Source organism: Pogona vitticeps, chromosome 5, assembly GCF_051106095.1.
Source record: "Pogona vitticeps strain Pit_001003342236 chromosome 5, PviZW2.1, whole genome shotgun sequence".
NCBI classification, from domain to species: Eukaryota; Metazoa; Chordata; class Lepidosauria; order Squamata; family Agamidae; genus Pogona; species Pogona vitticeps.
The window spans coordinates 94,833,864-94,848,021 of NC_135787.1; the positions used below are offsets into that span (position 1 = coordinate 94,833,864).

The 14,158-nt window shown below is 43.6% G+C and overlaps 1 protein-coding gene across 6 annotated transcripts in view; it reads left to right on the forward strand.

Annotated features, from left to right (window-relative positions):
* The first annotated feature begins 356 nt into the window (after window positions 1–356).
* Window positions 357–14,158, forward strand: part of RGS12 (regulator of G protein signaling 12) — a 152,296-nt gene continuing 138,494 nt past the window's right edge. For 2 of the 6 annotated variants that reach the window (XR_013545572.1, XM_073001005.2), the window contains exons 1-2: window positions 357–539; window positions 11,258–13,194. Coding sequence is in view for 4 of the 6 variants with exons in the window: in XM_073001005.2 (XP_072857106.2) it covers window positions 11,353–13,194 (1,842 nt within the window). In the remaining 2 variants the exon portion in view is untranslated. Of the gene's footprint in view, window positions 540–641; window positions 855–11,257; window positions 13,195–14,158 lie in introns of those variants that run through there. The other 4 variants (XR_013545571.1, XM_020815397.3, XM_073001004.2 and 1 more) reach the window with 3 other exon arrangements.

Genomic DNA, 14,158 nt, shown 5'->3' on the forward strand with positions numbered 1-14,158 from the left:
ATTCCTGACGAAAAAAGTAAGAGGTTTACAAAAGAATGTTGAGCGACTTTAGGTGAATTGCATTATCTATCAATACAGGACGTGCAGCCAGACAGAGGCTATTTACCGGTGTACGGCTGCAAGTTTGTTTTTGATGCAAATACTGTACATTTCCTGCGCGGACTTTTAAGTAAACTGTCACTAACATCCTAGGAAAGCAAAAATCTAATTTCCCTACATGCTTCAGGCGCCAATGTCTTGAAGTCGGTCCAAGAAATGGCATGGTGGGAGCTGTAGTTCTCCAAAAGGGCATTGTCTCTCCCGCTCCCCCCCCCCGCACCGCGCCACGCCGCCTTGTGTAGCCGACCAGCCCGAGGGCGAGTGATTGACGGCTCAGTTCAACCACTCGCTGAGGAGGCTATGACTGAGGCGGGCGGGAAGGCCGGCGGGCATCTCCCTGGCAACCGTGGCGGGCCGGCCGAGGGCCCCCTTCTCAATTCCCTGGAAGCCCTGCTTGGGTAGAGTCTGTCAGCCCCACAGCGGCGGGGGGGGGCAGACAGGTAAGAGGAAGCCCGCCAGCTCGGATGCTTTTCTCCCTTTGCCTGCTTCGGGGCAGGAGGAGGAGCTTGGATCCCTGGAGAAGGGGTGTGTGTGTGTGTGTGTGTGTGGATGGATGGGTGGGTGGGAGGAAACAATGGGAGGCGGCCGCGGCGAAGTCGACTGGGTTGCGGGAAAACTTTTGAGGCGCTCGCCCTCCCTCCAGAGAACACGCCAGGAGTGTTGTGGCGAGAGGCTCCCTAGGCAGCCTGGTCCCAAGCAGCCGGAACGGGAAGCAGAAAGTTCTGAGTTCGGCGGACGTTTTCCGTAATTCGGAGGTGCGCCCCTGCGGCCCTCTTCCCGGGGGTAGGGGGGTAAGTGGAAGGATGCGTCCCTGCCTAGGAAGCGGGATCGCTCTTACTCGGGAGCCCTTCTTTAATCCACCTGGCCGGCCCGAGGATTTACCACTGGGTTTTTAAAAATTGCCCACTCTTTCATCCGGAGGGGAGGGCCGCTTCGCCCTTCCTGCAAGGAGCTACACATACTTTCTCAGCGTTGCGTGCTGGTGAGGGGTGGATCGTTTCTGTGTGAGCTTTGCTGGGGAATTGTATCCGATAGCAACGGCCAACGCAGGAAGCAAAGGCTAATGAGTAGCCAGCCAGGCAATTGCCGCGGTAGAGGTAAATAACTTAATGGGATCCTGCAAGAATCTATACTGCGATGCACCGTTTAACTTATTCGTACATGATCTGAAAGCCAGTCCATATTGACGTGGATAGCCAGTTTTTCTGATAACAGTAGAATTTTTTTAGCATAAAATCCCATGCAAAAGACCAAGAACTTCAAAAGGATATGTTCTAATTGAATAAATGTGCAACACAATGAATCACACATAAGTTGTGGTGTAATATATGTGCTAAGAAATGCTTGGGTAACTAATATTACTTGTGTTTTGTGCTGCTTAGGACTAATGTTTAAAAATTCTCCAGGAAAGGGAATCAGTTATTTCATGTAGGTATTTAATAATAGTGGATTCCAATGGAACCATATGAGATGAAAAAGCATAAAAACCAAGGAGTTGACCAGAAATCTCCTAACTCACCTTCAGAACAGTATTGTTTAAATGACTTTAATCCTGCCTGTGCCCTATCAATTCAGATTAATAAATCTTCCACAATAATATCATGATTGCTGATAACGTAATGTTTAACAAATTTGCGAGAGAATCTGAAACAGTCCTTTTCCTGTCTAAGCACAGGTGATCACATAGGATAAAGTACTTTGGTTCTCTTCTCAGTTGAAATTGATGGAAGACATCAGTTTCATCAAACAGAAACTTTGGTTGGCTTCTCTGCTATTGAATATCTCAGCCAAAAAGGGCATATTAGGTTCTTACCTGTGTTAAAATGTTCTGAGTCCAGTATTTTTTTCTTCAGAAGTAATACCAACTTCTTTAATTAAACTTGGGCCACTTCTTAAAGTGGAAATTATCATTTCAACCACTCCTTTGTTCCCTACCAGATAGATACAGCTGAGAGGCAAGGGTTAAGCAGACAAGTGAGTACACTGGTGCCTCAATTTACATCGGTAATCCGTTCCAGAAGATGGGCATAACTTGAAATGGTCGTTAAGTCAAAGCACCATTTCCCATAGGAATGGGTTGGAACGCAATTATTATATTATTATTATTATTTATTGTATTTATACCTCGCCTATCTAGTCATTTCGACCACTCTAGCGGCTTACAACATAAGGATAACAAGTTCTAAAAAAATGTATAACAATTAATTAATTAAATGATTCTATGAGATGTGAAAAATAAAAATAAATCAAATAAAGAGGAAAAAAAAGGAAAGAGGACAGGAATTAACTGTAAGGGAAGGCCTGCCTATACATCCTTGTTTTTAGTTGGTTCTTAAAAGTACCCAGCAAGGGTGCAGCGCGAATCTCCTGAGGTAGGTTATTCCAGAGATGAGGAGCCACCGCTGAGAAAGCCCGGTTTCTAGTTCTTTCTTTCCGGGCCTCCCTTGGCGTCAGGCTCCTCAGCCTCACCTCCTGGCTCACGCGGGTGACACGGGTAGAACTAGTTGGGAGTAAGCGTTCCGCCAAGTATCGAGGTCCTAAACCGTTTAGGGCTTTATATGTAAACGTTAACACTTTGAAGTCAATGCGGAAACGGATGGGCAGCCAGTGCAGCATGGCCAGAGTAGGAGAGATATGTTGATATTTTCTCATTCCAGTAAGGAATCTGGCTGCCGCATTCTGCACCACTTGAAGTTTCCGCATCAGCTTCAAAGGAAGCCCCATGTAGAGCATGTTACAGTAGTCTAATCTAGAAATTACGAGCGCATGTACTAAGGTAGTGAGCGCCCCCGTGTCTAGGTAAGGTCGCAGCCGGCAATCCGCCAAAGGTGGAAAAAGGCGGTGCGGACTCCTGATGCCACTTGTGTTACCATGATGAGCATTGGGTCCAGGTGTACCCCCAGGCTGCGGACCCCACTCTTCGTGGCCAGGGCCACCCCCCCAAAACATGAGGGAGTTTCCCAAGCCACCATCCACAGGGTCACCCACCCTCAGAACCTCCGTCTTGTTCGGGTTCAGCTTCAGCCCATTCTCCTGCATCCATTTCTGTATGGCCCCCAGGCATCTGGAGGGAGAGGACGGCATCGCCTGCAGTTGGTGAAAAGGAAATGTAGAGCTGGGTGTCATCAGCATATTGATGACACGATGCTCCACATCCCCTGATGACCTCACCCAGCGGCCTCATATAGATGTTAAACAACATTGGGGAGATGATCGACCCCTGTGGAACCCCACAATTGAGACTCCATGGGGCCGAAATACTCTCCCCAAGCTGCACTCTCTGGGGACGGTCTTCCAAGAAGGAACGGAACCCGGCCAGAGCCAAGCCACCGATACCCAACTCAGAGAGTCTCCCCAGGAGGATACCGTGGTTGACAGTATCGAAGGCTGCCGAGATGTCGAGGAGGACCAACAAAGATATTTTACCGCTGTCGGACTCCCTCAACAAGTCATCGTACAGGGCGACCAATGCTGTCTCTGTACCGTGGCATGGCCTGAAGCCCGACTGAAAAGGATCCAGGGCATCTGTTTCATCCAGATGTGCCTGAAGCTGGTCAGCCACCACCCTCTCGACCACTTTGCTCATGAAAGAAATATTGGCGACGGACCTATAATTGCCAATTTCGTCCGCCGCCAAATTAGGTTTCTTTCTTATGGGCCTAATGAGTGTCTCCTTGAGGGCAGAGGGAAACCTGCCCTCAAGGAAAGACCCATTTATTATTGCAGTGGCCCATTCTGTTGTTATCGGCCTGGCTGCTTTGATTAGCCAGGCCGGGCAAGGGTCCAAGGAGGAGGTGGTGGCTCGACAGCGGTCAAGCACTCTGGCCACAGAATCAGGCGTGACAGGCTGAAAGGAGTCAAGGGTTACCGGGCAAGACAGAGCGCTGGACATCTCTGTTCGACTCACTGTGTTCAAAAAAGGAGAGAGGTCCCGTCGGATGGCCTCCACTTTAGATTTTTAAAAGGCTGCAAACTAGTCAGGTGAAAAACTAGGGGGAGGCCTATCATCCGGACCAGATTAATCCGTTCCAGCATAAAAAAACCACCACTCCCCCAAAAAAACTACAGCCAGCCCCATCAGAATGCGATGGGGCTCAAAAACAAATAAAAACAAAAAACAAAACAACACCACAACGAGTTTTTAATTAGAAAAACTAATTAAAAAAACATCCCCCCACACAGCCAGCCCCATCAGAATGCGATGGGGCTGAAAAATAAATAAAGAAAGAAAGAATGAAAAAAAGAAAGAAAGAAAAAGAAACAGAACAAGCCCCGTTGGAACACAATGGGGCTGGAAAAAACAACAACAACAAAACACCAAAAACATCACAGCACAGAAACATAACCCCCCAGCCCAAATCCACCAAAACCCTGTAAATGTACTCACCCAGAAGCAGAAAGCAGCACCAGGCAGTCTGAAGCCTCTCTGCAAACGCACACACTCTAACTGTTGGGGCGAAAGAGCTACAAAGAAGCTCCTCGCCAACCAACAGTTAGCCCTCTAATTTGAATTCACCGTCTTTTCCCCCCTGCCTCTTTTGTTTGCAACTCGAAACTCCGGCCGCAAGTCGAAGCAAAATTTTGTGGCCAGAGCTGATTGCAAGTCGAAATGGTTATATGTTGGGACAGTCGTAAGTCGAGGCACCACTGTATCTTGTCCCAGTCCTCAGACCTCAAAAAACTGAAAGTCATCCAACTGTATGCCCTGGACTCTTCCACAGATCAAATTATATAACTTTTGGTATCTTAGTCATTATTGAATGAAAGTGCTTGTTTCAGTATGTATTAAAAAAACAGAAGAGAAGCATTATGCCACTTTTAAGACATACATTTATTTTGGTGTGATGTTTTATAGATTGTTTTATAGACTGGCCACTGTCATACACACCTTAGTTACTTTCTGGCTGAATTACTGTAACTCGTTCTATGTGGGACTGCCAATGGAAAGTGTCAAGAAATTTCAGCTGGTCCAAAATGCAGCAGCCAGATTGCTAACTCGGGCTGGTTACAAGGATCACATAACCCCCCTGTTACAGCAGCTCCACTGACTGCTGATCTGTTTCCAGGCACAATTCAAGGTGCTGCATTTAACCTATAGAGCCTTAAATGAATGGGTCCAAGCTATCTCAAAGACCGTGTATCCCATTATGAGCCAGCTCGGGGTTAAGATACCAGGAGAGGCCTTTCTCTCACTTCCACCACCTTCCCAGGTGCATCTGATGGGGACACAGGAAAGAGCCTTCTCCATTGCTACTCCTAGACTTTGGAACTCCCTCCCACAGGAGACCAGGTTGGCCCCATCTTTGCTGTCCTTCTGAAAGCAAGCAAAGACCATTCTCTTCAGGCAAGCTTTCTCTCAGTGACTGGCTACGTTAGTGACTGACTACGTGAGTGACTTTCAGATGGATTGTTATGCATTACTCCTCTGACTGGGTCTTTAGTACTACTTGTGCTTACCATCTCTCAGAGTGGTATTTTTTCCTTTTTAGTATTTACATATTGTTTTAGTTTTAATACTGTCTTTTAATAATGTAAACCACCATTGTACACTCATTGTTTTCAGCTTTAAACATTGTCTTTCAAGCATGTAGTTTGTTAACAATAGTCATAAAGTCTTGAGTTCCAGACAAAGCAGTCCATTCATAGATAGTTGCCCAGAATCACCATTCTGGAGATCCTTGGCACCATAACAAGCAGTTAAACTGGAGTCCTGCAGTTGAAGCCTTTGCTCATGACCTGAATTTGTTTTTGATGGATTCGGGTAGCCAACTGAAGGTTGGTTCAGCGTTCCATCCTTTCAAGGTTGGTAAAATGAGTACCCAGTTTGCTGGAGTAGGGGAGAGTTTGCATAATTATGTTGTAAACTGCCCAGAGAATGCTCTAAGTACTAAGGGGCAATATATAAATTGAAAGAACAATAACAAAAACAAATTCAAGGCCCTCTCACCTCAGGTAGTAGTGACTGGCTGTAGGGTGGGCAGCACACCAACTGAATCTCTAATTTTGTTTTGACAGTACAGTATAATTCTGTCACCCAGGAAACTTGCAAAGGGAGATGGAATTGTTGTGGGTTTTTCGGACTCTTTGGCCATGTTCTGAAGGTTGTTCTTCCTAACGTTTCGCCAGTCTCTGTGAACCGCATCTTCAGAGGACAGGAGTCAGAACTCTGTCTGTGCTCTGGTGCAGTTTATTTGGATAGTTGAGTATTTATAGCTGTGGGATCAGCTTTTGTCCTTTTCAGGAGATGGGTGATTGTGGTGATCAGCATGTTTTTTGTTGTGGGTATATTGTTGTGATAAGACAGAGAGATGATCTGTCACTGTGATTGATGGGTGTTGTTAGCTGGTCTTTTGTGTGCGGTGGTCACTGGTCCTTGTAACTGGATAGAATTCGTTGACCTTTTGCATGCTGTATTTTTCAATGCTGGGAGCCAGGCTTTGTTGAGTTTTAGACTTTCATCTTTTTTGTTGAAGTTCTGCTGGTGTTTGTGGATTTCAGTGGTTTCCCTGTTCAGTCTAACATGTCCAGCTTGTTTTAGGGCATGTTCAGCTACTGCCGATTTTTCTGGTTGTTTTAGTCTGCGGTGTCTCTCGTGTTCTTTGATTCTGGTGTGGATGCTGCATTTTGTAGTTCCAATATATACCTGTCCATAACTGCAAGGTATCCAGTATACTCCTGCAGTGGTGAGGGGGTGCCTTCTGTCTTTTGCTGACCATAACATTTGTTGTATTTTTGTGGTAGGCTTGAATACTGTTTTTAGGTTGTGTTTTTACAAATGTTTCCCCGTGTGGTCCATGACCTGTTTGATGTATGGCAGAAATATTTTATTTGTGGGTGGTTGTTTTTCCTCTTCAGTTGTGGGCTAAACCGCAGAAGCCTGTGCTGCAGGGTCAGAAGATCCGGCAGTCGTAAGATCGAATCCACGCAACGGAATGAGCACCCGTCGCTTGTCCCAGCTCCCGCCAACCTAGCGGTTCGAAAGCATGCAAATGCGAGTAGATAAATAGGGACCACCTCGGTGGGAAGGTAAACAGCGTTCCGTGTCTAAATTACACTGGCCATGTGACCACGGAAAGATTGTCTTCGGACAAAACGCTGGCTCGAAGAGCGGGATGAGCGCCGCCCCCTAGAGTCGGACACGACTGGACAAAAAGTTGTCAAGGGGAACCTTTACCTTTACCTTTGGTGTTGTTTTCTTAGTTTGATGGCTCTTTTGATTTCATTTTTGGAGTAGCCATTTGCCTGTAGGGCCCAATTCAGATGGTTGAGTTTGGTGCTGAGAAATTGAGCTTCACAGTTCCAATTTGCACAGTCTACCAGTGTTTTGAATATGCCTCTTTTTTGCTGTGGGTGGTGGTTGGAGTTTTTGTGTAGGTACTGGTCTGTGTGGATGGGTTTCTGTAGACCTTGTGTCCCAATAGGAGGTCAGTTTTGCGTACGACCATGACATCTAAGAACGGGAGTTGGCCTTCTATTTCTTTTTCCATGGTGAATTGTGTATTTGGGTGGATGCTGTTGAGATGGTTTAGAAAATCTTCCTCAAAGCCAGGGCCTGTTTTTCAAAATGTTCCATGTAGAGGTTTGCTATAACCAGGCTGAGGGGGCTCCCCATGGCCACTCCATCTGTCTGTTCATAGAACTCATTATCCCACTGAAAATAGCTGGTTGTTAGGCAGTGTTGGAAAAGGGCCTTGATGTCTTCTGGAAAGATCTGCTGGATGAGTGTCAGTGTCCTTGGTGAATAGGGATACTATGTCAAAGCTGATCAGTCTGTCCCTGGAGTTGAATTTTAGGGTGCTGATCTTGCTTATGAAATGTTCTGAGTCTTTGATGTAGGATGAGGTTTGTCCAGTGTGGGTCTGTAGAAGGGTGACTAGGTATTTTGCTAATTCATATGTCAGTGAGCCAATGGCACTCACAATGGGCCTGAGTGGGATTGAGTCTTTGTGGATTTTGGGGAGTCCATAAAGTCTTGGTGGGAGAGCTTCTGTCTTGCAGATTCGTTGAGGGACGTTGGGGTACAGGGAAGAACTCCTGATCAGCATATTTGTTTGTTTTGTGATTTTGTTGGTTGGGTCCCGTTTTAGTTTTCTGTAGGTGGTGGGGTCTAGACGTTCCCTGATTTTGTCCTTGTATTCTTCTGTTTGCATTATTACTGTGCCGTTGCCTTTGCCTGCTGGCAGAATGATGATGTCCGGATCTGAGATGGAATTCATATACAATAGCCTGTGATTTAACAGGATCGGTAAATCAGAGGACAATCCAGTAAGATAGACTCAGTTGTTCTAGATTAGAGAAGTGAAGAGTGTGAAAAATCCTGCCCCAGGCTGTTAATTTTTCTGTTACAGTGAGTACAGACACTCCCGGCAGAGAAGCAGCAGCTCCCAGCGGGTGGGGTGACCTCTCATTCTGCCTTTTCCCTTAGAGTTAGGTCATAAGATCAAAGGGTTTCTCCGGCCAATCCTAGTGGCAATTAGGTAACTAGTATCCTATCTGAATTCTCACAACATTCTGTGTAATCGTTCTAAGTTAATAAAAAGAGTTCTCAAGGCATTGCTAAGAAGCTCCCCTAGCTCAGACATCTGTGGTTGACTTCTTTGTACTTTATCTAAGGCTAATTGCCTTCCTATTGTTATGTGATCACCCACATCATTAGCCTTCCTTTGTTCCCTGATCACCTACAGAAGAGTGAGAAACCACAACATGCCTAACAGCTATTATCTAGCATAGTAATCTTCCATACATCTTACCTACATAAATACTCCAATAGAATTCTCTCAACGCTCACTGTCCTTACCAGAGGAGTATTAAATACCCTCTGACATATAATCATAAAATGCCAATATAAGTGGGGAATCCAAGAAAGTAGGGGGCAGACTGGAAGTGTCAAACTTGCAATTTGTGGTTGGTTTGAAGTGGAATACAGGTGGTAGTGTGCAGATCTAAGCTGCAGTCCAAAACACATTTACCGGGGACTAAGTCCCAGTGAGCTCAGTGGGCTTACTCCACAGTAGACATATGTTGAATTACATGAGTTAGGTTAATCATGAAGGTTTCAAAAGAGATTTCAGATTACATAAAAGTTCATTGAGGTAAATGGTTCTCCAATAGTAACTGGAATGTGCATCTAAACTTGGGTCCCTTAAGAAATAAAGAGTAGGGGGTATATACTGTAGGCCTAGTTTAAACATTTGTTGTCGTGTACTTTCAAGTTGCTCTTGATATATGGTGATCCTATGAATAAGTGACCTCCAGAATAAGTGACCTCCAGAAGATTTTATCATAAAAAGCCATGCTCAGGTCTTGCATCCCATGTATTATCCTTTTCCTGGTGCCTCTGCTACACTAAGAGTTTTGAAGAAGAAGGAGGAGGAGGAGGAGGAGGAGGAGGAGACTGATACCACTAATGATATCTGTGGAACTAATTATATCTATGGAACAACAAAGTGTAAAAATTATTAATCACCATAAATAAAAATAGATGCATTGTGAAGAACAACACTTTATATTTAAATATAATCAGATTACGGTAGGTACGTCAATAACAGAGGAAGATATAGAAACAATAGTTAGTAATAATAATTGAGTACCATCTTGTCAATTCTGAATTGTGGTGACCCTTTTTAAGGTTTTTGAAGGAGAGAATAAACATAAGTAGTTTACCATTCCTTTCTTCTGGGGGCATTTTGAAATTGTGCAGCTTGCCCAAGGCACACAGGTTGGCTGTATTCCCAGGAGGAACAGTGGGAAATTGAACTCCCAATCTCTAGCTCTGAAGCCAGATACCTAAACCACTGAGCAATCCAGCCAGCTTCAATATCTTTAATAGATTAATTTTTTAAAAAGCAGAATCTAGCTTTCAACCCATACAGGTTTTCATTAGGCTCAACAGAACTGGGTTGTGAATGGTGTAGAAAAAACATGGAAATTTTTAAAAAATCATTGCTTAATTCTTAATATTGTCCAACCAGGACTGCAAATGGAGAACAACATCTGAGATCTGAAACAAATACTTTCAGAATGGCATGCTGCCCAGTAGCCAATGTGGGGAAGGGAAAGTGAGCCCAGACCTGGGTTATTTAAGGAATGGGAGAGATGAAAGAAGGAGGGTTATAAGGAGAGGAGAAGCCAGTTGATCTGAGCTGTGGGAGTTGGTGGGTCCTGGAGAAAGTAATGGATTTCAGTGTAGAACCAGGAGGGGTAAGTACATTGACATCCAGGAGTCTACCCCCAAAGGGGACTCAGGACAGATGTTGGATAGCTTTGTGCAGGGAAAAACTCCAGGTTGAAGAAGGCTGGGGGAAGCAGAAATCAAAACTTTACAAAAGGAAGTGTGACTGGCAGGGAGCCAGCTCATGAGTAGAGATGTCAGGGCAAGAGGCTGGTGAACTCCAAGAACTGTAGGGATGACAAGATCTGAATCCATGTTTATAGATGCGGTAGTGGTCCAGATAGCCTCAGAGAGCCCAATGATGACTCAGAGGCTTTTCTGTACACATTTGAATTGACCGTGGACTGCTGAAAACCCAGTGTATATCTAGACCAATTCAGGAGGCTATTGTCATCTTAATACTGGAAGAGGTAGGGAATTATGAGAAGTTCAGAATGGCCATCCTAAGTACTATGAACACATGAGAAAAAGCCTACCAGTGACAGCTGTGGTACTGTACAGGGATGTTCCCTTGTACCCTGGAACAAAAAGTGGGAGCAAATTGCCTAGCGTAACTGAATTTGACTATCCACTAGCATTGTAGTCAAGTATTGCTTTTTTAAATGGAATATCAATAATTAGGCATGAAGTAGTATTGTGTAGTATTGTGCTGACTTCCTACTTATTATGGGTTCTTTGGATTTCTACAAAATTGAATTTCAGATAGAACAATCTAGGCCTTATAGTGTTACTCTGCAAAAGCATTGCTGAAACCATTTGAAGTCAGCAGGTGCAGAGGTTTCCTGCTTAGAGTGCACTTGCTAAATGCCATATATCAACAGAACTAACATAAGAATTTGTTCTTGTGGTGAATGATTCTTCTGCATATAGGAAGATTATAGCTGGGTCAAGTCCTCTTCATGAATGCCATGTATCTGCACGTTAAGCTCACCAGATGGAAAGGCGGGAGAGCAAATTTATTTAAGCAGTATTTTTTTCTCCTTTTAGGACTTGAAATTCTAAAGACAGAAAAAACTCCTTTCTGGCATCCCTTGAACATCAGTAGTGGATTGCAGAGACCTGCTATTCTAGAAAATACGAGCATGCACAGACCAGGAGAAAAAGTGAAACGTCGGCTGCGTATACACGGTTCCAGCATAAGAAGCGTTGAAGTTGCTAGAGGGAGAGCAGGATATGGGTTTACCCTTTCTGGTCAAGCTCCCTGTATTCTTAGTTGTGTTTTAAAAGGAAGCCCTGCAGATTATGTAGGCCTTAAAGCTGGAGATAAAATATTTGCAGTTAACGAGATTAATGTGAAAAAGGCATCACATGAAGATGTAGTGAAGTTAATAGGGAAATGCTCGGGGATTTTGCACATGGTCATTGCTGAAGGGGCTGGTCATACAGACTCCTGTTCAAGTGATGAAGAAATTGGGTTTTATGATGAGACGGGGTGGCTAAAACCAAAGCCTGACTCAAAAGGATTAGGGATAAACAGAGCAGAAAAGGTTGTTGAAGAAATGCAGTCTGGTGGAATTTTTAACATGATCTTTGAAAATTCTAACGTATGTGTCAGCAATATGCAGAACCCAAAAAAGAAGCAAATTGCAGTTCAAGGAACAGCTGCTGTTAAATTAGAAAGAGGACCTGAACATATGAGCAGTAACTCTAATAATCTATATAATGAGGACTTGCCTAAAGCTTTAAATGATGATTCCAATTTTAGCACTGGATTAGAAAATCAGGAATGGTATTTGTTAGATGCAAGCATTTTAAATGTTGCTATGGTTGTAGGTTACCTAGGATCAATTGAACTTCCTTCTTCAAGTTCAAATTTGGAATATGACAGTTTGCAGGCTATCCGTGGATGCATGCGCCGTCTTCGAGCAGAACAAAAAATCCATTCATTGGTGGTTATGAAGATTATGCATGACTCTGTTCAGCTCTGCAGTAACAAATCTGGTGTGATTGCAAAGTATCCTGCAGAGAAGCTAGCTTTTAGTGCTATATGCCCTGATGACAGAAGATTTTTTGGGCTGGTTACCATGCAGACAATTGATGATGCAAGTTTGGCCCAAGAAGATGAAGCAGTTTTGAGGACTTCATGTCATGTGTTCATGGTAGATCCAGAACTATTTCATCATAAAATTCACCAGGGCATTGCACGGCGCTTTGGATTAGAATGCACAGCAGATCCTGACACTAATGGCTGCCTAGAATTTCCTACATCGTCTCTACCTGTTCTTCAGTTTGTTTCTGTTCTGTACAGAGATATGGGAGAATTTATTGAGGGAGTTCGGGCCAGGGCCTTTCTTGATGGAGATGCAGATATTCATCAGAACAACAGTATGAGCAGTAATAGTGACAGCGGTATTGGAAATTTTAATCAAGAAGAGAAAAATAATAGAGTTTTGGTAGTTGATCTAGGCACTAACCCAAGTAAACATGTTCTTAGTAGTATACAGGACAACCCAGTAGGCAGAGGTCAGATTGTTCCTCATTGGAATGTTAGCCATGAACAAGAAGGACATTCTGCATTAGAAGCAATGTTTCAGAAAGATAGGTCACAACATCTAAACAAGTTATTAGCTCCTTCAGCTCGCATTGAAGTGCCATTTGTTCCTCCTCAAAGCTCAGTTTCTTCATTCAAGAACAATTGTGCGGACAGCTCCAATCAAAGATGGTTGCCTGTTCATGTGTTAAAAGATTGGCAGCATGGATGTGTGAGTGATCAAGAATCATACACAGATTCTACAGATTGGTCAAGTATTAACTGTGGAACTCTTCCGCCTCCAATGAATAAAATTCCTGCTGACAGATACAGAGTTAATGGAACCTTTGGTCAGCCTCATCTTATGTCTCAAAATAATGAATTGTCTCAAAAAGGGTTTCCTAAAACATTTGACGCTCACCACTGTGTCAGAAAGTCCAGAGAAGATAACAAGGTAAGAGTCCTTATATAATGTGTTTGATAAAATACTGTAAAATTGCAAAAGCCATGTTAGTGTGATACCATTATGAAATCAATCAAATCAGATCAATTTAATACATTCATAGATCAGTCACTTAAAGCATACAACAGAAACAAAAGAAATGACAGTAATCCCAAGTGAGATATTGTTGTGTGCAAGGACAGATTTAAAACTTCACTCCCATATGCAGTGGAACTTTGCCATTATCCTGGTATGCTTTATAGAATGGTTTATCAGTTGCTTTCTTGTTATACATTGCTGAATTCTAAGTTATAAAAATAGTCTATAGGGACAAAAAACTTTATTATAATTGCCAGCCACTTGGTAATGTGGGACTAGAGCTCTGTCCAGCAACATCCCACATCACTTGTTTGATCATTTATTCAGCTTTCAAGAGCCCATGTTGCAGCAGAACTGGTGAGCTGAAACCATAAGTTAATCTAGTTCTCAAAAAAAACCCCTCTGGTTTCTGAATGTGGGATATTGTGCTTCTATACCCATGATTCAAATGGCCAGGATATGGCTAATATTGCTGCCAGCAGGAAAAAAAAGATGTGAAGCTTTAGATAGCAAAGGGCAGACTGAACATTGAGAACACCAATGGCAGCAGTCAAAATAGTCCACAGGACACTCCCTTCTGCTCACTACCATTCACAAAGTGACACCACGCATGGGAAAATCCCAGAAGTTGACTTATTTTTTCATCAGTTAACCACTTCTCACCCAAATACAAAGTAGTTGTCAGGGCTATTTTTCAATGAAGGAGCAGAAAAGCGTATCCTGTAGAGAGATTTCTAGACAATTAGAGTACATGCTGTCAGGTGATATCATGAATTTAAATTGCACCTCAAGCTTTATCAAAACTGTTCTGAACAAGAAAGGAAGAAATGTTTGACCATCCATTTTTTAAAATATGAAGCTTAAACTGTCTCCATTC